Source organism: Heterocephalus glaber, unplaced genomic scaffold (genome assembly GCF_053883595.1).
Source record: "Heterocephalus glaber isolate CG9 unplaced genomic scaffold, H.glaber_assembly_v1.0 deba00000331, whole genome shotgun sequence".
Taxonomy (NCBI): Eukaryota; Metazoa; Chordata; class Mammalia; order Rodentia; family Bathyergidae; genus Heterocephalus; species Heterocephalus glaber.
Genome location: NW_028258142.1, coordinates 643,882 through 666,461, shown reverse-complemented (window position 1 = coordinate 666,461; position 22,580 = coordinate 643,882). Strand labels below are relative to the sequence as shown.

General features: G+C 42.9%; 1 protein-coding gene across 7 annotated transcripts in view; it reads left to right on the top strand.

The window, feature by feature from the left end:
* Nucleotides 1-22,580, top strand: part of Ctdp1 (CTD phosphatase 1) — a 102,339-nt gene that overhangs the window by 61,631 nt on the left and 18,128 nt on the right. For 4 of the 7 annotated variants that reach the window (XM_087190925.1, XM_004861915.4, XM_004861914.4 and 1 more), the window contains one exon: nt 16,000-16,187. In XM_087190925.1, coding sequence (XP_087047051.1) covers nt 16,000-16,187 — 188 coding nt within the window. Of the gene's footprint in view, nt 1-7,841; nt 7,968-11,350; nt 11,373-15,999; nt 16,188-22,580 lie in introns of those variants that run through there. The other 3 variants (XR_015443018.1, XM_021242122.2, XM_087190920.1) reach the window with 3 other exon arrangements.

Here is a 22,580-nt window from a genome sequence, read left to right as displayed (position 1 = left end):
ATAGAAGACCCAAAAAACTCCTCCAAAAGACTTCTAGACTTAATTGACAGATTCAGTAGAGCAGCTGGATACAAGGTCAACACTCAAAAACAATAGCCTTCTTGTACACAAATAACAGACACACTGAGAGAAATTAGGGAAATAACCCCTTTCATAATAGCATCCAAAAAAATGAAGTATCTAGGAATCAATCTAACGAAGGAAGCAGAAGACCTCTACATTGAGAAGTACAACACTCTGAAAAAAGAAATTGAAGAGGATATAAGAAAATGGAAAGACATCCCTTGTTCCTGGGTAGGAAGAACCAATATAGTGAAAATGGCCATACTTCCAAAACTGCCATATAGATTCAGTGCAATCCCGATTGAAATTCCAACAGTATATTTCACAGAACTAGAGAAAACAATCCAAAAATTCATTTGGAATCAGAAGAGACCTAGAATAGCAAAAGCAGTTCTAGGCAACAGAGCCATGCCAGGGGGTATCACAATCCCCAACTTGAAAGTATGCTACAATTTTCCAGTGTGATAAAAACAGCATGGTACTGGCAAAGAAACAGACCTGTTGAACTTTTTTTTTTCATGTATGTATTTGCCACTTGTACTACTGAGAAGTGTCTATTTCAGTGGCCCATTTTTTGACTGGGTCTTTTATGGGGGTGGGGTTTTTTTATATATTCTAGATGCTAGTCCTCTGAGGAATAAGTGGCAAAAATTTTTCCCCATTATGAAGGTTGTCTCTTCAGTATTTTGGTTGTTTTCTTTTTGTTGTTACTTTATTTTGGGTATTTGGCTTTTGGTTTTTGGAGACAAGGTCTCACTATGTAGTCCAGGCGGGCCTTGAACTCGCAGCAATCCCCCTGCCTCGGCCTCCTAAGTGCTAGGATTACAGCCATGCACCACCACACCCAACTGGTTGATTCCTTTGCTGTGCAGAAGCCTTTTAATTTGATATGCTGTCATTTGTTGATTCTTGGTACTATTTCTTATACTACAGGGTTCTTTTCAGAAAGTCCTTGCCTGTGCCTGTCATCAAGAATTTTACCTATTTTTGTCTTTTAGCAGGTTAAGTGGTTCTGTTTTAACATTTAGTTCTTCGATCCATTTTTATTTTAGTTTAGTACATACTGAGATATGTGTGTCTAGATTCAGTCTACTCCATGGGGATAACCTGTTTTCCCAACACCATTTGCTAAAAAGAGGTTGTCTTTCCTCTAGTGTATATTTTTGGTACCTTTGTGAAAAATCAGATGGCTGAATGTGTCTAGAGTTGTTTCTGCATTCTCTATTCTGTTCCAGTGATCCACTTACCTGTTTTTGTGCCAGCAATATGCTGTTTTTTAAATCACTGTAGCTCTGTAATATAACTTCAAATCAGAGATTGTGGTGTCTCCTGCTTTGCTCTTGTAACCTGAGATTGCTTTTGCTATTCTAGGTCTCTTCTGGCTCCATATGAATTTTAAAGTTGTTTTCTCTAGTTTTGTGAGTAATGCTGTTGATAATTTTGATTGGGATTGCATTAAATCTGTGTATCAGTTTTGGAAATATGCCTTTTTTGACTGTATTGGTTCTGTCTTTTCGTTTTCTGATATCCTCTTCTTCAGTCTCCTTTTTCAGAGCACTGTAATTTTCATTTTAGAGGTCTTTCACTTCCTTGTTGAGGTTAATCTCAAAGTATTTTTTCTTGAAGGCATTATAAATGGTATTGTTTTCCTCATTTTCTCAATGAGTTCATTATTGGTGTACAAGAATGCTAATGATTTTTGTGTGTTTATTTTGTACTCTGCAAAATTATTGAATTTAGTTATTCTAAGAGTCTTTGGTGGAATTTTCTATGTAGAGGATAATGTTACCGACAAATATATTCCTTTTATTTATTTGTCTTGCCTGATTGCTCTGGCTAATGCTCTCAGTACTGTATTGAACAGAAGTGGAGATAGTGGACATTCTTGTTTTGTTTCCAATTTAGAGGAAAAGCTTTCAGCATTTCCCTGTGCAATGTCATGTTCACTGTACATGTGTCATAAATGGCTTTTATTGGATTGAGCTAAGGTTCTTCTATACCTATTATATTTTATCATAAATGAATGTTGAATTTTGTCACATGCTTTTTCTGCATCTGTTGAGATTATCTGTTTATGTGATTGGTGTCAGTATGTTTATTGATTTATATTGAACCATCCTTGCATCCCTGGGATGAAACTTGCTTGGTCATGATGCATGACCAATTTCATTGAAGAGTTATTGGTGTTAGATCTCCCCTGAAGTTCTTGAAGAAATCAACGGTGAATCCATGAGGACTTGGGCTTTCCTTCGTTGGTAGGGTTTTTATTACTGCTTCACTTTCATTGACTTTATTGAATTATTCATTGTTTTTACATCTTCTTGGTCCAGTTTTGGTAATTCATATCTATCTTGGAATCTGTCCATTTCTTCTGACTTCTCTAATTGTTGGAGTACAGGTTTTCAAAGTAGTTGATAATCGGATTTTGGCAGTGTCCATTGTGATTTCACCTTTTTCACTTCTAATTGCATTGATTACATTGTCTTTTCTTTCTGTTTCTTTGTAAGATTGGCTAAGGGTTTCTGTAGTTTGTTTATTCTTTCAAAGAACCAGCTCTTCGATTCATTGGTTCTTTGTATTGGTTTTTCAACCTCAATTTCATTCATTTCTTCTTTTTATGATTTCCTTCCTTGTACTAGGTTTGGATTTGGATTGTTCTTGTTTTGAGGTGCATCATTTGGTTATTTATTTGGGCTTACTGTGTTTTTCTGATGTGGATATTCACAGCTATAATCTCTCATACGACTGCTTTCATGGTGTCGCATAAGTTCTAGTATGTTGTAGTGACATTGTTTGATTCTAGAAACTAATTTCTTCCTTGAGGTCTTCTGTGACTCACTGATTATTCAAGAATGTATTGTTTAATTTCTATGTATTTGCATAAAAATCTGTGGCTTTTTTGCCATTGATTTCTAGTTTCATTGCACTATGATCTGATAATATGCATGGGATAATTTTTATTCTTTTGCATTTACTTTAGCATGCTTTTTTTTAATATGCTGCTGATAAGAATGTGTATTCTGTTGTTTGGTTGAACACTCTTTAGATATCTGTTAAGTCTATTTGTTTGAAGGCTTTTTCCAACTCTTGATATTTCTTTGTTGATTTTTTTTTTGTATAGTTGATCTATTTGTGACAGTGGGGTATTAAGGTCCCTCACTATAAATGTGTTGATGTTTATGTGATCTGTTTTATCCAATACTGTTTGTTATAAAGTTGCTATGCCAGTGTTTGTTGCATATATGCTTCTAATTGTTATCTCTTACTGTTGAATTTTACCTTAACCAATATGTAGTGACCTTCTTCGCCTTTTTTGATCAGTTTTGGCTTGAAGTTTACTTTGTCTGAAAGTAGGATAGCTACTCTTGCTTGTTTTCAGGTTCCCATTGCATGGAATGAATATTGTTTTCCATCCATTCATTTTTTACTCTATGAATTGGGGAGGGGGGTAAATCTGTTTCTTGTACACAGCATACTGTTGGATTTTGTTTCATGATCCATTTTGCCAAACTGTGTCTTGATTGGGTAGTTGAGACCATTCACATTGAGTGTTACTACTGAAAATTATTGACTACTTTCTGTCATCGCATTATTTTCCTTCGCTCTAAGTCCCTTTCTTTCCCTTCTACTTAACTGCTCACCCTGCCCAGTGCATTCATTCTACTAGACCTCTTGGCATTGTTCACCTTGACTCTTTCTAGGATTTCCTTGAGAATTTTTTGGTGTGCTCTTTTGGTGGTCATGAATGAGGTGCTCTTTATCATGGAAATAGCTGATTTATCCATCAATTTTGAAAGATAATTTTTCAGAATATATCAGTCTAGGTTGGAAGTTGTTTTGTTTTAGAGCCTGAAACACTTCACTCCAAACTCTTCTTGCCTTTTAAAGATTGTGTTGAAAAGTCTGCTATGATTCAGATGAGTTACTTCTATAATTGATTGTTTTTCTATAAGACTTATAAAAATTCATTCCCTGTGTTGGACTTATGAGATATTGACTTTCATTTGTCGTGGAGATGTTTTTTCCTGATCATAGCTATTGGAGTTCTGTATGCCTCATTTATCCATATGTTAAATTCTTTTCTCATATTTGGAAAGTTTTCTCCTATTAGTGTAAACAGTTATTTTATGCCATTTGTGTTGTCTTCTGATTTTTCACTAATTCCTGCTAATCTTAACATTTGAACATTTTTTTCATGTACTTATTGGCCATTTGTACTTCTTGTGAGAATTATCTTTTTGGTTCATTTGCCTGGTTTTTGATTAGTTCATTTGTTTTCTTGGTGTGTTTTTTTTCCTCATATAGTCTAATATTAATCCTCTATCAGAAGAAGAGGTAGCAAAAATTATTTCCATTTTGTATATTAGTCTTTCTACTCTTGATTTTTTTCCTTTGCTATGCAGAAGCTTTTTAATTTGACATAATCCCATTTGTTGGTACATGATATTATTTCCTATGCTATTGAGGGTCTATTCAGGAAGTCTGCCTGTGCTTGTAGCTTCATGTATTTCTTCTAGGTTATCTTCCAGCAGTTTCAGAGTTTCTGTTTTTATATCTGAGTCTTTGGTCCCCTTGACTTAATTTTAGTATAGGTTGAGCAATAGAGATCTAGTTTCAGTCTTCTGTATGTGGATAACCAGTTTTCCCAGCACCATTTGTTAAAGAGGCTATTTTTTATGTGTCTTCTGTTCTGTTGATCTGCCTGTTTTTATTCCAGTACCATGTCATTTTTTTTACTGTAGCTTTGGAATATAACTTGAAATCTGGTATTGTGATTCCTCCTGTCTTGCTCTTTTTTGCTTAGGATTCCTTTGGTTCTTCTGGTCTCTTCTGGTTCCACATGAAATTTTAGGACTGCTTTTTCCACTTTTGTGAAGAATATTGTTGGTATTTTAAGAGGGATTGCATTAAAGCTATAAATATTTGGTTTATACTCTATTTGATAATATACCTTTTGGGGGGGGGTAACAGGAATTGAACTCAGACCCTCATGCTTGCCAGGCAGGTACTGAGCTATATCACTGGCCCCTATTTTCATGACATTAATTCTTCCAATCCAAGAACAAGAAGTATCTTTCCATTTTTTAACATCTTTTGCAGTTTTTCTTCAGAATTCAGCTTGGTAGGGCCAGGGATTTACCTCAGTGGTTCTGCCACCTGCCTCGCAAGTGCAAGGTCCTGAGATTGATCCCCGGTACCAAAAAAAAAAAAAGAATTCAGCTTGGTTAAGCTGATTCCTATGTTCAGGTTAGGGGGGTCCTGTGTGTGTGTGCCCTGTTGTTGACCTGGATGGTCATCCCCAAGGCTGTTGGGGTAGAGCAGGTTCCCTAGTAGGCACAGCAAGCAGCTCACACTAGAAGGGATTTTGCTGTTCCTCAAAATTTAGTGAAATGTGATGTTCATGTATACCCAGTACCTTCCTTGCAGCCAGACCAAGGGAGGATGCTTTCCCAGTCACTGTTTGCTCTTCTCCTTAAGCTCTTGTAGTAAGTGCAGTGAGGCATCTTGGGAACAGCTTCCCCATCATGCTGGATTACATCAGGTTTCACACAAGGCTGTTGTAGACTCTTAGATTCTAAGTTAGTGGCCAGTCCATCCTCCACAGACACTGTGTATTTGAAGAAAAAGCAAAAGAGGAGTTCCACGTGGAGGACATATGCATATCCTACTCAGTGTCAGGACATGCAGTGCCTTCTCACATGTGCCCCAGAGGCTAGCCTCAGAGCAAACATCCCAGGAACCACAAACACCAAGGGACACCTTCACTATTTGGATGCAGCTCTTCACAGGCACAAGTGAGCTGCCTTACCTGTCTGTCCTGCTGCGTGCGTCACTGCCCCTCCTCTGAACCCCTTCCTATTATTTAATTATCTCAGATTGCTCACTTGTCAAGCCTGTGAACACTGCCTAACCCTAGTTATATGGAAACAGGACAGGAGCCCCTGCTAAATTGGAAGAGTTATCAACCCTAACAAGTATGGGGGTTTTTATACCATCTGTTTGTGGTATATCTCCACACCAACCAATTTAAGAAGCCAGGACATGTGTTCTATATTAGTTTACCAGTCGATTTTATTTCTGTTGAGTGCTAAAGCATCTTTTGCAAGAGATGCTTCTTTAGTGGATTATCTGCTGGAAGCATCTACTTTATGGTGAAGTTTCAAGAGCCAGAGAGTTTCGTGGGTCACCTGTCTGGCTTTGTTGTTCTCTTTCCAGGTTCCGGTAGTGGGGATCCTGGAACTTCCTTACGTGGTGGTCCCTTTGTAAGATGCTCTCCTGGAGCTGTGTCGTGGCCCAGTGAGGGAGCCACACCGACAGGCTGTGACCCTGGGCCATGGGCGGGCACTGGTTTTCTGGGCGGTTTTCAGTCCCCTTGGCTGCTTCACACTGCACAGCCTTCTTGGCTCTGCTGCAGAGTCATCGTGAAAACACAGCTTGGGAAGCACTCCCGGCCTGTTCCTTTGTTGAGCCTTGCTGTTCCTGCTGTACACCAGGCAGCATGCAGCACTACGTCCTTGGAAGAAGGCTCAGAAGTTTTGCAAGCTAATCTTTTAAAATCTCCTGCAGTGGATCCTTGACTTCCGAACTCAGTTCATTCTCTATGGCTGATTGTTAACTCAGGTTGGTCAATTGAAGGCTCAGGCTCCTCTACACACCCTTCAGAGTCTCTCCTGTGTACACACAGATATCAGTGTCCTTAGACACTGGTCCAGGATTTCTCAACCCCAACCCCACATAGGAAAAGACGCTGTAATGTTCCTTGCAGAACCCTTTAAAGATTAAATCTGTATCTGAGACTATCTGGAAGCACAAGTGGCTGGCATTTGGGTCATAACTCAAGACTTTGTTCGTAAGTTAAAACTAAAATTCTGCATGCCTGCCTCGCAAGCACAAGGTTCTGAGTTCAATCTCTGGTACTGCAAAAATAAATAAATAAATTTCTGGTCATAACCCAAGTTGTTAATATGTCAGGCTAGTCATGACTCAGGGGTCCACTGTGCTTCCTTTTTCCAGGGAGTTATAACATATATGCCAGTCTAGTGAAGATCACTTGGGTTTCTTTTTTGTCCTGTTGCACACAGAAGAGCCTTTCCAAGGGACGGTGAGGACAGATACAGGTAGCTGGTGACACCAGTGGCAGACCAGGCCGCCGTCATACACTTCAGCCTCGTTTCCCTACCCCTCGTTCCCCAGCCCCTCTTAACTACAGCAGGACGGCATCTACTCCCATAAGTAAGACTGGTTTGGTTTGGTTTGGTTTTGGTTTTTTTGAGACAGGGTCTCACTAAGTAGCTCAGGCTGGCTGTAAACTCACTGCAATCTTCCTGCCTGGGTCTCTTGAGTGCTGGGATTACGGGTGTTCACCACACCCCTCTTTAAGATAGGTTCTTATTTTTGCTTTTCGAGGTGTTGGGAATCAATCCCAGGGCTTCATGTTGGCTAGTCATACAGTGTACCACAGAGCTAAACAGTTATTTTGGCATTTTTGTTTCTTTTGAACTTGAACATTTGTTTAAAATCTTTAAGAGCTGCAAAGCTTAGTGGTGTTTGCCTAGGTTTGTATTTGTATCAATTAATGTTTTTATCACCCTGGATAGTTTATGGTCCATTTGGAATGAGCTAATTTAGAATGATAACTACCGCATTCTAAAAAGGCCACAAAACCCACAGGGCTGGTGTCTGCTCTCTGGACGTGATTCTACCCCCAGGTGTCCGTGGTGGTGGTAATGTCACCACGATCTTGTCTCATCACCAAATTTTCTTTCTTGCCTTCACAGCTGGCTTGGGCCGTTCCAGGAAATTGCTCCACATAATTGTTTTTCCCACCCCTGCTGTGTCGTGTTCACACACAAGCTGCATATAAGACATGTTTCCTTTCCTGGAATGGAAGCAAATAGTCTCTGGTAATTATTGTATTTTAAATAGGAACATTTTCATTGGCTTCAAAGTGTGGTGAGGAGGCGAGTTTATTCTAAGAGCTATAAAGAACCCATCTGGGGACAGTAGGGGGTTGGGTAGATTTGGTGCCATCCTCCTGGAGGTAATTTTGGTTTGTGTTCGTGTTGTCATTTTTTATAATCAATGTCCTGTAGCTCTTAAACCATTATGTTAGTGGTCAGAGTCAATTGGCACAAGTAAAGCACAGGGAACTTCTAAATGGTACTCTTCTCAAGAAGGGGAACTACCTCTTTCCTCTATTCAGCAAGCAGGGATTGAGTCCTGCTTCACAGCTGGGGAGGTGAGGAGACTGCTGCACATATAACAGGAAAGTCTCACCCTGTCCAAGAAACACGGGGTGAGAGGAAAGGCAAAGCAGAGAGAAGCCAGGCTGGGGGTGTGGATTGGCCTGGGCTTTCTCATGGTGGGGCCTCAGGGGGCAAGATAGAGAACAGGACTTCTGGTGCCACCACCTCTCCTTCCTTTTCCCCCACCACAGTAAGCACACATTTTGGATCCATAGCAAAATAAAGGCTCATAGCTCTAGGCCACCAGGGTACACGTCTCCCTGGCCCTCGTGTCACTCATGTCTGTGGTGTGCACATCCGTATGTGTACTCGCCTCAGACTTGCTCCTATCTGCTTTCTTTCCTCCCTCCACCCCTTCTGATGCCCTCTCCACCACTGAGCTCCATCCTCAGCCATTTATTTGGAAACAGTGTCTCACTAAATTGCCCAAGCTGACCTTGCACTTGTAATCCTCCTGCCTCAGCCTCCTGGGTAGCTGGGATTACCAACCTGTACCACCATGCCTAGCTACATATTCTGTTTCAGCTGCCTCCTTGGCAGGTGGTTCATTGGAAATCATGCATGTCTCCTGGCTGCTCACTGTTGATCTGTCCATGTTTGTCAGATCTTGAGGGTAAGAAATTTCTGGTGAAGAGTGGGTTGTGGGTCTAAAATGGAAATCTCTACACTCGGAGTATAAACAGACAGTACTTATTTTAAAACATAACATTGTAATATATAGTTCATTTATAGGCCCAAATAACTAAGTTTAGTAGCCCTAAATAATCAGAGCCCAAGGGACGATAGTCCCAACAAAATGCACTTGGTAAGTAAAAAGAAAACACTTCAGTTTGGAGGAAAAACCAAGCAGTGGCCACTTCCAAGCTGGCCCACAATAACCCTAAAAGTCTGGGCACAGTAGGAGATAGCCGCTAGTGAAATCTGGAAGGTCCCAGTGGCAGAAGAGTGTGGGGAAGATCCACGCTACCCTGAGAAGCAGCAGTTGGGCCTGGGTCCCCTGACATTTCCACCTGCATATCCCAGCCCCTCCCTATGCTGGATATGGACAAAGCCGTGGGGCCTGAGACTTTAGGAAGGGGCTGCAGGCCTGGTCAGAGTTCCATTTCTGCTTAGAGTGTGATTCTTTTATTTCCCTCTCTTTCTTTCTGGCTCTACCCTAAGGCCGGTCCCTGCACAGAGCTGTAGTTCCACAACAGTAGTTACCTGAAGCAGGAGCCTCACCTCTGCCTATAAGCCCAAGAAAGCACCCTACTACCCAGAGAGTAGGGGGAGGAACCCGTCAACTCCATTTCCTGCCTCTTTACCAGGGGCACCCCATCACACAGAACTGCAGGTGCTAACTGCTCTGGGTTGGGGTCAAGCTTGAGGGAAACCTGGAGAGGAGTTCTTCAATACTGGATGTGAGCTCACACAAGCCCCTGGCTCACTCCAAGAACACAGACATGGACCCTCAGCTTGAGAACTAACCTAGGACAGGAGCCATTGCCTGAGCACTGAGGGTGTTTGGGACAGAAATAGCTGCATTGCAGACGCTTGGAAGTATATCTCCATGCACTGTCCACAGAAGGCCACGCAGAACTTATGTCTCAAGGCTGGTTGCCTGCAAATCACAAAGTTAGCATTGTCCAGGGAGAAACGAGAATGTGATGAATTCCAAAGGAAAAATGACAACCACAACCAGTGCCAACCCTGAGACACCTAGCTGTTGGAATTACTAGACAGAAAAACCTTAGAGCAACCCAGGTAGCCACGTTTACTAAAAGGCAAACAGTCTTGAAGGGAAAGATAGAAGTTCTCAACTGTAGAAAAGAACCAATTAGAAACGAAAAATACACTAAAGAGACGTGACCAAGGGGTAATGGCATAAACCTAAGACAGAATCCCAGAAATTACCTGACCTGACAACAAGGAAACAGACTGGAAGAATAATGGCCAGAGCTCTGGGCAGTCTTCACATCCTAACATTTGTGTCATGGAGTCCCAAGGGAGGAGGAAGGGATTGGTGTAGAAAAAATGTGTGAAGATAGAAAGTAGTGCCTGAAAAGTTACAAAATGCCGTGGAAGCCGACTTTTGGCTTCCACTCACACAGACTAGTTCAGCCAGTTGTAGAATGGAATGAGAACTCAGCCGTATCATACTACCCTCAGGTCTGAGTTTTTTCCATCACTCTTTCTGGTGGGATCAGAACAATGTGTGTAAAGGGGCATTTGTGTGGGACCTTGAGGATTGTGTGGGAGCTCTGTCTAATAGAGGTAGGACCCCAAGACAGAGCTTATGTCTGCATCTCAACAGGCTGGTTGTCTGCCTAGTGTTGTCCTTGGAGAAACAGGAGAATGTGATGAATTCCCGGAGGAATGACAACTTCTTGTCCCAAGTGATGAGCACAAAGGTAGTCACGAGATGGAGTTACACAGTCCTATGTTCTTTGGTGTGTAGACTGCACAGAGAGAATGGCTATAAATTATTCTGCCTTGGGTCATACCAATTTTGAATTTGTTATATTTTATGCAGATTTTATGAACAATGAAATATTTACCAAAATTTAACTGCTTGTTTTCATGACAGCTTGAAACTTATTGGTGAGTTACCTTCAACCTTTTTTTGGTTACCCAGGGGAACTGTTATACCAGTTTGTGGTTGCGTCTTGGATTCTCACCTAGCACTGGGACTGAGCAGAGCTGGCCCCAAGTCTTCTGCCTCATGGCCCTGTTTGTTTTACACTAGCTTGGCAAAGCGCTCACAGCCCACTGATGAAATCAGGAGACCCACTGACGTGTGCAGATTCCAGGCTCTTCAGAGTTACATTTCAGGAGAGAAGTCAGAGTCAGAGAACTCTGTGTGTCTTGCATGATTTCACTTTTTGATTTTAGGAGGCAGGTAGCTCTGCCATTACTGGCATGGACTTCATTATCTTGAAGAAAAAACAAAACAAAACTGAGATTTATGATAATACCTGAAAATGTCATTTAAATATTACAACAATGAAATACAGACACAACATTGTTCATTTTACTTCCCTCCCAATTGCCTGTTTCTATAGACCCTGTATTTAAACAGCTGCCTTGAGAAAGGACGCTCAGCAGAAGAAAGAACAGACCCTTCCTCATCCTGTAAGAAGGGACCAGTAGTCTTTGAGAGTAGTCTGGAGCGAGGGGCCAGTGTGCTCTTCTAGGACTGTGCTGGCCCTGAGTGCCTCCCATGCAAGCTGCCTCTTCACTTGTCCATTTCTGCTTTTTTCTGCAGTCTTTTTCCCCTTTAATTAAGGAACCTGGAAAGGTGCTAATTAGGTGAGAATTAAAAACGGAATAGGAACCAGCTATTCCTAATAAGAATCATTTCTTTCCTAATGACCTGTGTAACACTCTCAAGATAAAACTGTTGAGTGTGTTTATTTTACTGAATTTATCCTTTGTCCAGTAAGTTCTAGGTGCCTCTTAACACATCAAACCTCTTTCAGATACTTTATGACAACATTTTTTTTTTTTGGTATCGAGGATTGAACTCAGGTCCTTGCGCTTTCACAGCAGGCATCGAAACCACTAAGCTAAATCCCCAGCCCAACAATTACTGATAGATGGGAATCTATCCAGGAAATTAAAGGGCCAAACCTATCTGTGATGATACGCTGTTTATAAACCTGAAGATTATGTTCAAAACATACACATGTGTATTAGTGATATTTGGGAACCATCTCTTACTAAACAGTAGCAGTTTTTTTCTCTGTGTCAATTTGTGGTTCTTAATCACAGTTATGACCTTATCTTACAAATTATCCTGGTTAACCAAAATCCTTTCAGAATGAATTATTTTGTAAACTGTATTATTAGAAATGAGCCTAGCAGGGCTGTGGTGATACACACCTGTGATCCTAGCACTCAGGAAGCTGAAGCAGGAGGATTGCAGTGAGTTCAAGGCCATTCTAAGCTACATAGTAAGACCCTGTCTCAAAAAAGAAAAAAGAACTGAGTCTTCTTAGATCAGGTATTTGGATTTTTCTCTTATTACATTGATAAATGTTTAGCAGAAATGTTTATATCTCTTTGAGGTTTGAATATTTCTTGAAAGCTTGATTACTGAAGTTTTAGTGAGTTAAAGTTTTATTATATATGAAAATGTATGTATATGCAAGAAAGAAATTATAGTTATCTTTTGTTTTGTATGACTTGTCACCTCCTCTAAGTAGAGAACTTCTTGGTGTGAGCTATAGAGCATGTCATTTGCATAAGTCATTTTTGGAACATACGTGCTGCCTACAGCCAGCGTCTGTGTGAAGGTTTAAATCCTCCTGACAAGCAGTTCCTGAATACCTCAAGTTTGTTTTCCAAGTTTGAAGAGTTTTTTTTCATGTATCATTAAAGTTCCTCTTTGGCCTTCAAGTGCTTTCTTTTCACAAAAATGTCTTCTTACTTGATATCATTCCATTTCAAAATACATGTTAGCCACTGTATTATTTCTCTGTGCTGCATAACAAGTTACCGCAAATTCAGCAGCTTAGAATAACCCTGGCTTCTTGTCTCTCTGCTTCTAGGGTTGGGAATTGGGTGCGGGGGTTGGGGGTGGCAACCCTCTTCTGGTTCTCAGGCTGTACTCAGTCCGTGGCACCCCTGCAGGTGTGGGACCAGGGCCTAGGCTCAGAGTGGTTGCTATAGGCCCCACGGCAGCAAGGTTAAGGATGTACCTTCTGTGGAAGCTAATTCCCATGAGAAAGTCCCTTCCAGTTTTTAAGACCCATCTCAGGAGTGACAGACATCCTCCCTCTCCCTCATGCTGTCCTTGGAGGAGTCACAGGCTCCTGCACTCACTGTGGCTTCTGGCACTTCTCCAAGAGCTCACTACAAGTGGTGTCCACACAAGTAATTCCCACCTAAGAAGTCCAGGCAGGGTTCTGTGTGTAAAGGCACAATATCCTATTGGCCAACATAAAATCAACCTAGTAAAGGACAAAGCAGTAATACATGCAGTATATTTGGAACTTACTGAGATTGCAGCCTGGGAGACCCACAGTTTAAACAGTCATGAAAATGTGCTTCAAGGTTTGCCTAGCAGTAATTGTAGCTTAGACTGCAAGGGAAGTGTGAGTGGTATGCCCTGTGTATCAGGAATTGACTGGTGCAGCTAAAGTCAAACTGTCACATAAAGAGAGGAACAGGGCAGTCTCAGGAAGCGAGGGGGAACAGCTGGATTCACAGAGTTAGCCTAGAGTTGGCAGCACTTGTAGCTTAACCTGCAGGGGAAGTGTGAGTGGCATGCCTTGGTTGTCAGGAATTGTCTGGTGCCCACAGTATCACAGTTTAGGGATAGGTAAACTGGAGACCATCCGGTTCTGTGCAGCTCTCCTTCTGTTCTTTTCAGGGTCACTGGGAAACCTTCTAGAGAAAGTTAATTCTAATGCATCTATAAATGCTTTTAGTTTCACTATCAGAATGACCACAGTGCTTGTTTTTTTGGCCGAGGAGAAAAATACATTTATACTAGCTCCAAAAGCTTTTAGGTGATATGATTTCACAGTAAGGAGACATTTGTTCCTTAGAGTTCATGTGAGTGGTGGCTTTCTAAAGGAGGTCCTGTGTCCTGTCACCTGTGACAGCTGATGTAGAACCGCTAATTCATGTGTTTCTCACATTCACCCATTGCTGACCCCAGCCTGCAAGGCCAGAATGAGATTGTCCCCAAGTCTGTCAGAGTCCTCTGTAATATGATAATGAGAAGGTAGGAAAAAGGAAACTGCTGAGCTGCAAGCGAAAATGAAGCCTGCTCTATGACTGGACAGCTCAGCGGGCTCCCATGCCTCCTTTCAGCTCTTCTGCTTTTGCCCATTCTGTTTCTTCCATTCAAGTTGTGTCTTTCCACCTCCTTCTCTCTCCATTTTTTCCTTCCCCGCTCTTTCTCTAAACCATCTTACCTCACTTACCAAGTCAAAAACTGATGAAATTGATTCTCCCTGATCCTGCCTTTTACAACTTGGTTGATGGAAACATTTATGTTCCCTGTGTTGCCAAGATACAGCAGCATTTCATTGATCAGTATTTGCCCTTTGGTAGAGATTTTAGGACTTAACTGGGTATAAATTACATTTTATTTTCTCTGTTTACATACTTTCAAGTTTTTCCTTGATATTTAAAGAAATTACTCTTAGTATCTTTAAATAAAGCAAACAACAGTTCATTACAGACAACTATTTTTTCAAAAGATACAGTTATTTTTGTGAAAGCCTTGGAAAGATAGGGTCATTCCTAAACATATACTTTTATGTGAGTCAGATGTAAAGGAAGAGAGCAGACGTAAGCACAACTGAGACAAGGTCACATTTGGTGTGCATCTGCAATTTTGGTTTGGCTGTACAAAGTGTTTCTGTGACTCTTCCAGCCAGCAGGCGGAATTAGTACACACTTGGGTCAGCTGTCAGCCGCACACACGTGCTGGCAAGGATGCTTGATACCATTTTTGGATTGGGGTGTGCTGCAAGTAGCCAACCATTTAGAAGGTTTCTTGGAGATGCTTTAGTGGCTGTAACTGTCATACCTGTCTCAGGGCCCCTCGTGGCTGTGCTGCCTCACAGTCCGTAGCCTAGGAGAGCTTGGAGCAAAGCTGGGCTCTCAAGATGAGAGCCCCCAAGAGTTGTGCCCACCATAGGAGCCAGGTCCCTGAGGGACAGCACCTTTTAGCCATTTGATCAGTGGTGCAAATAGAATAAACCTCCCTCCACTAGTGGATAGCTGAACTCGTCCCTCTCTGCCGTGTCCATTTTCTTTTCTGCACCTTCTACACCACACCATTTCTGTGCAGTGCAGTAGAGGAGGTGAGAGCTTTGAGTGGTGGGGCCAGAGTGCCAAGGCCAGGCCCTGGTTCTGCCCACACTCTACGCACAAGGCTGTCTCCCACCTGCGTATCAGGGTTGTCATACCTCTGTTTCTTGGATGTTGAAGTTTGGGAAGGGGCTCTGTCAGTGTTGGGCACAAAAGTCAGCCTGCTGGCTATCTTTTTTCTCTTGTCTGTTGCACATTTTATTTCCCTGTCCTCCGTCCCTGTCTCCTCCTTACTCCCCTCTGCCCTGTCTTGCGTATCAGAGAGGGTGCCGGAGATTTAGCTCAGTGGTTCCACCACCTGCCTCACAAGTGCAAGGTCCTGAGTTCGATCCCCCTACCAAAAAAAAAAAAAAAGTATCAGAGGAGTCCTGTCCTCCTCTCCATCACTTTGGTAAATTCCAAATGTGAGGTAAATTGGAGAGAAATCAAGTGAACAGACAGGCAGGAGGACATGTCTGCAACACAGACTCTAAGATTGAGGACCCTTGCTCTTCCTAGGAAACCATGCTCTCATGGAGCCAGAGGATTTTAAATAAATACCCTGTTACCTGAAATCCATCAGTACAGTACACTGAAAAAATTTAAACCTGTGACCAGGAAGCTGTCATCCTCATTCCTCAGGAACTCTATGGCTACAGTTGTGCTACACTGGGTCTTGCACACGTGTACTCATCTTTTGCCTTCATGCAAGGCCTGGCTTCATTTCAGACCCCAGCATTCCAGTAGAAAGCAGAACTAAACATCTGGCCCATAGTAGAGTGGCACCGACAGCCCCCTTGTGTGGGGACAGTGGGAAGCTGCTGTCATCCTTCCTGGAGGGAGGGCTGGGTCACATAGATCCTTCACAAAGCTGGAAGCCCACTAACTGTTGGCTCTTTGTCAGGTTGATGACATCCTTGGAGAAGGCAGTGATGACAGCGACAGCGAGAAGAAGAAGCCAGAAGAACAGGACGATGAGCAGGAAAGGGCACCTCGGCCCAGGAAGCCCAAGGCACCAGGGCCCCACAGGGAACAACCTCTTGGGTCTTGCTCATCCAGTGAGAGGAGTGCTGCAGGCATCCGTGGTACCAGGTGAGGGAGGGAGGGTGGGCCCAGCCTGCGTACTGGCCCTGGGGTGCTAGGAACTGTCCATTGTGTTACTACCGTGATCTGTGTTGTGTAACGGACAGTGATATGTCAGATGTGTCCTTGTCACAGATAGCAGAGGTGAAGAGAATGTGAAGGTCCCTTGTCTATCTGGGTCTGTTTCATGGACTTTTTGTTGTACTCTATTGATCTCTGACTGCTACCATCAGATGGTGGAGAGGATATATTCTAAAGTAAATAAGTCTATTTTCTTTTAAAATGTTATCAAAATGATACATAAATTAGTACAAAACCCAAAAGCATTGAAAGGCTTAGAATGAAAACTACTAGTCCCCTGGGTTGCCTCTTGAGGATAACCACATCATTGTTCTGGAGTACCAGGACTGAAACTGTTAGCCTAGCTGCTGAATTCTTAGCATGGAAAAGAAATATAATGCTCCTGCCGGTCTAATCCTAGCTAATTATATAGTGGAATTTTATAGTGTTGATGACAACTGTAAATTCTTTTACTAAATTTAATAGGCTACTGTGTTTATACTTCCTTACACTTCTTTTTGTCTTACCTAGGTTTGGTAATTGTCTCATCTTTTCATTTATTCAGCATTCTTCCATTCTATCTGTCACTAAGGGAGGGAAGCCCCTTCCCTCCTGAGTCTTGCCCTTTCTCTGCCCTGGAAATAGTCTCTGTTGTTTTTGTAGTATATTCCCCATTCCTCTTTTTGCTGGAGTTCATCTTCCAGAAGCTTCCTGAGTGTCTTTAGTTACTTTCTTCTTGTTGGGAGAAAATACCCAACACCCAAAGTTTAAGGAAGAAAGATTATTTCAGCTCACAGTTTGTAGAGGTTTCAGTTCATTGTCAACTGACTCCAAGGCAGGGCAGCACGGCAGAGGGCCATCATTGAGGAGAAGTAGTCCATGGTGGAGCAGGCAGAAGGCAGCAAGCCTCCCTTCACCTTTTTTCCTATCTAGGCTACCAGCCTTTTGGGTGATGCCACCCACACCCATGGTGGACCTTTCCATTAATCACACCCACAACTCTACTAAACTAATCAGTGGACTAATTCAGTACCACACACCCTCGATCTTAATATCACATACCTTAGATCCAGCCAGCTCCCAAAAACCCCACCTATAAGCACATGAAGCTTTGGGAGGACCACCTACATACAAGCCATAACATTCTGCCCCTGGTCCCCCAAAATCTCAGTGCATATCTCTTTATGCCAAAGGTCTAAGAGTTGCCAAAGTCCTGATGGTTTCAACATTGCTGAAAAGTCCAAGTGCAAAGTCTCCTTAAAGCAAATTCTTAGCTGCAAGCCCCTGTACGAATGAAAGAAAGTTAAACACTTCCAAAATACAATGGCATAAGGTGGGGGGATTCCCATTCCAATAAGGAGGATAGAAAGGATTAGGGACCCCCTCCATTTAATCAGTATTACCTGTGTGACTGTACTTGTCATCTTACTGGTTGGTCATGGTTTTGCCCCATCTCATGCCCACCTCGTAAATTTCCATTGGGTCTTATAGTTTTGTCCCACTTTGTACCCGCCTCACCACATGGCTTTGCTGTATAAAACATCTTTGAAAAGTGGGGTGAGCAGGCAACCCACTTTCTGGTCCCCATTCTGTCTTTCTTAGGCAGAAGCTTTCTTTTTCCCAATAAATTTTTCCTACTCTAAAAAAAAAAAAGAAATAGGACCAAAGCAAGACCAAAATCCAGCAGTTCAAATATTAAGTACCATACTTCCATGTCTAGCATCTAGGGCAATCTGTAACAGGATGTGAACTCCAAATAGCTTGGGTGGCTCCAGCCCTACACTGTAGGAGATTGGAGCTCCCATGGCTTCTGTCTTGAGCCAGCTTTGCTCACTCCTTGCAACTTTCCTCAGATGATCCACATTTCTGGCTTCTCTAACTTTCTGGGATCTTCACTGCACCTTCAGCTTCACTCTCATGGCTTTACGCACTGCCCTCACAGGGCCCCTCACTGCCTGGCCTCTCAGGCCTTCTGAAATCTAACTAGAAGCCTTCCTGACCCCAAAACTCTTGCATTCTGCATGCCCCTAGAACCAGCACCATGTGGATGACACCAATGTCTGCCATCAGCTGGAGCACTGGCCAGGCTTCCTTCTCTCTTGACTGTAAGGGTTAAGTGCCTGGGTTGCTGAGCGCTGTGAACCTAATCCTGAGGAACAAGTTCCCTAGACTGTCACTGTTCTGGAACATTGTGCCCTGGGGCTCTCTTCTCCAGCAAAGTATTTATTTCACCTTTGCACTTTTGAGACTGCAAAGGCTGAAGTCCTGCTGGTTCTTGTGATATCCTCAGGTTGTCTTTTCTAGTGTCCTGTTCCTTTGCAGCAACCAAATTCTCCTGTGCTCCATGTTTGCAGGCCATAACTTCACTGGAGCTTTCTTTCTGGCCAAATTCAAAATATTTTAAATCATTCTGCTAGACCCTTTGCTCTTGATTCTCAACATAGACCTAGCTAAAACCCCCAACAGTAGACATGCCACAACCTCAACATTAGACTGCTTTGAAAGTTCTTCCTCAGGATTAATTAGTTTGCTGCCCTTAATCTCAGTCTCAGGAAAAGTCTTTGAACATGAGCAAAATACAGACAAATTTTATCCCAAAGCTTAACACACGTGGTCTGGAGTCCAACAGCCAATTCAGTCCTTCTTCCCAACAGAAACCTTCAGAGCCTGAGCATTACCAGCTACATGTCTATCAAAATTCTGGTCTCCTGGGCTGGGGATTTAGCTCAGTGGTTTCACCACCTGCTGCGCAAGCACAAGGACCCAAATTAAAAATTCTGGTCTCCTGAGATCTGACTGGAATCTCCCATCAAGTTCAGCTACAGCATTCCAGGGCTACGTCTTCAGCTGCCATCTCCAAAGCTTTCCACACTCTTCCCACAAGCCAGTTCCAAAGGCTTCTGAACCACACGGTCAGGTAGCATCACGGCAGTGACTCCCTTTCTCTGGACCAAAGTCTGTCTTAGTTACTTTATCGTTGCTGGGACAAAATACCCAACACCCACAAGTTAAAGCAAGTAGGAAAGGTTTTGGCTTACAGTTTATATAGGTTTCAATCCATAGTTGGTTGGCTCCAAGGCAGGGCAGCATAGCAGAGGAGAAATAGCCCATGGCACAGCAGGCAGGAGGCAGCAGTAGCCAGCAGCAACCCTGCCTTCCCTCCCTGTCTCCCTTTATATTCCATCCAGGCTCTAGGCCTATTGATTAGTGACACCCAGGGTCGGGCTTCCAGTTCCACACCCAGAATTATGCTAAGCTCATTCAGTTATCACACGTCCTAGATCCAGCCGCCTCCAAAGAGCCCTACCTATGAGCGCTTGGGGCTCTGGAGGGACATCTAGCTGGAAGCCGTAACACTGAGAAGGTCTGGGGAGCAGACCGTGCCAGAAGATGTCTTGGTCTTGGTATGTGTGATGTGTGGACAGGGTGTGGCGCTCGCAGGAGAGACCCTCTCGCTCCGTGCCTTGGCATCTGGCACCTGGTACCGTCTGGGGGCTGTCCCCGTCCTTTCTCTTGGGGTCTGGGCACCTTTATCCTACCCTTGGTGTTGTGAGATGTTTGGGTCCTACTGATCAGAACGTAGGGCTGATTACACCGCCTCAGTCTGCTCTCTGTGTCCCTAAAACCCATCATCTCATCCAAGAAAGCATTTGTTTCAGCACAGCCTGGCTGGCCCCAGGTAAATGAGAAGCACATCCAAGTGCATGTCCCGTGAGCACCTTCTCTCACCCACTGCCTGACTTAAGCCATTTACCTTCCTGGCGTCCCAGGTTGTCCTCTGACGGGCAGTGATGACAGGAGCATCAGCAAGTCTGCAGAACTTGAAAGGAAGCACAGGACGGAACCCAGCACAGAGCACGCTGCACCACTTAGCACCGTGATTGGGGTCATGTTTTCCGTGTGGCTTTTCCTTTGATCTGTTGATCAGTTCGCTCCATCTGGCTTGGCTTTTAGGCAGTTCTGCAGGTGACAAACAATAGTTCAGAAAGAGTATGGCTGGTTCAGCAGCCCAATTTCATAACAAATTTGGGCCTGAAATGATAGCAGCAAAGGAAGATAGTACCAGGTGGTCATTGTTCCATTTGTAAGGGTAACTCAAGATGAGCTGATGTGCAGCTCTGGGGTTCAGCAGCCACTCTGTGTTCACCAGTAAGGAAGCAGGACTTCCCCTCTGTTGCCATGCTGCTATTTTGTATCGGGGAGACTTTAATTTTTCTGTAGGGTCACCTCTTATAAAGTTATACAATGTTTTCCTTGGCTATTCCTTCCTCTCTGTGCTGACCTTGGGTCTTTTGTACCCCCTTGAAAACCTTTAAGGTAATGAAAGCTGAGTGCTTCTGTGGTCTGTGTACTGCTATCATGTGGTATATACTGCAGTGATTTAGGCATGTCCTAGCTGTGCGTTCCTTAACCTGCTATTGTTTTCTCAATCAGTTTAAAAAAGAAAAAGAAGAAACTAGAAAATGTTTTCGCCTAAGATCAGTGAGAGGCAGTGGACACGGGTTTGACCGGTGGGGAGTGAGAGCTGCAGAGAGCCCATAGGAATCCAGGACAGGGGTTCACATCCCTGCTGTGGCTCTGGTTTTATAAATTACTTGCTGATGCCAGAACTGAAAATCACAGAAAAGTAAGCAGAACATTTAAGGAACCTTGGCTTTTGTATGTTGAGATGCTGCTCTCCGAACTGAAAGAGGGCAGCTGTGAAGAGTCTGGAGGGAGCAACAGGATTCTGGTTCCAGCTTTACCACCTGCAACTTGGGTCCTAGGCACATTGCCCAACTTCTTTGTGTTTCATTTGCAGTGAGAGAGCAGGTCCAGCTCCTTAGCCAAAAAGTTGTACCTGGTTGTTGTGGTGCATGTTCTAAGCAAAAAATTACCTGACAGGAGGCAGAGGCTTAGATGAAGCTCAAGTAGATTTCTCATGCCATCATTCCAGAGACCATGTCTGTCCATTCACTGGCTCCTAAGGCAAGGACAAGGGTCATTACTGTAATTGGTGTTTTACTAATTTGACACTGATGATTTTAGAAATTGAGACCAGATGAACAAAGTGTGCTGTAGACTGCACCAGATCTGGCTTTGTTTTATGGAGAAATCAGTATGCCTGTTATCATCCTTAATCTCCTTCCCTGCCTGAAGACCCCAGCATCCATGGCAGTTTCTACAGTGAGAGCCTTGAGTTCACTAGCCTCACACCTGCCCACCTGCTGCATCTTCATGTGCATACAGTGGCCAGAAAGCTTTGATGTTCAACAGAAACAGCTTGGCCAACAGTAGGACTTCTGTATGCAAGAGGAAAGGTAGCATGCACTAGAGGTTTTAAATGGGTCTCCTGTCAGCTGGACTCTGCCTCTTGGGCTTGAGAATCTTTTTTCTCTGCCAGAGAAGTTGGGGAACATGGTTGTCTGGTTATATTCTGTTCCCGTTTATAGGGAGTAGAACTAGAAGTGTGGATTGTTTTAAAATTTTCAAGTGATGTTTTCTTTTGAAATAAAGTAAAATATTTTTGATGGGGTTTTTCATTTTTGTTTTTGTATGTGGAATATAAAAATTAAGTTTTCTAATTAGGTTCTAAAATTAGGTTTTCTAATTTTCTCCCTGTATACACGACATATTCCATGCTGAGATGCAGGTTTGGTTTCTCATATGGTGTTCTGGTTGGTAGCACATCCTGCCAATTCTATGCGGCCAAGCTGTTCTACAAAATCTTAATACCACTGAACTTGAAAACAATTTCTAACAGAAGGAAGAAGATTGTGGGGTTTTTTCTTATCTACCAAGAAGTGATTCATTCTTCTTTTAGATCGACAGTATCGAATCCCTGCTGTACATACTGGTTTTCATTCCTTAAGACAAAAAGTCAAGTACATACTTGAAAAGTGCTTAACCAAATAAGTCCTTTAGAACATTTAGAATACCACACAAACACATCATTGTCACAACCACATTGATGATGAAAAGAACTGGCATTGCCATAAAAGTTTTCACATTTAGCTCATCTTTCAGCAAGAGCTTTTCTTACAGTTGAGGTAGCAGTTGAATCATGGCTGGCAGAAGGAAGCTTTAAAATATAACACAGACTCTTCCAAGATTGTTCCTAGAGTTAGTGAAGTGAAAATGACAACATTTAATTAACTGCCAAAATACAGCACAGCAATTGCTGGTACCTGGTAACTATTAGGTAAGGTCAGGTGAGGGGATTTGTCCACTCTGTTGACAGCGATGGCACCAGAGTCTGTTTTTTGGAGAATGCTTATCTGGGCACTGCTTGTCCCCTTGGTACAGTGACAAATGAGCAAGAAATCAACACCCTTTTTAAAGGCTGACTGTCCTGACCCAAGT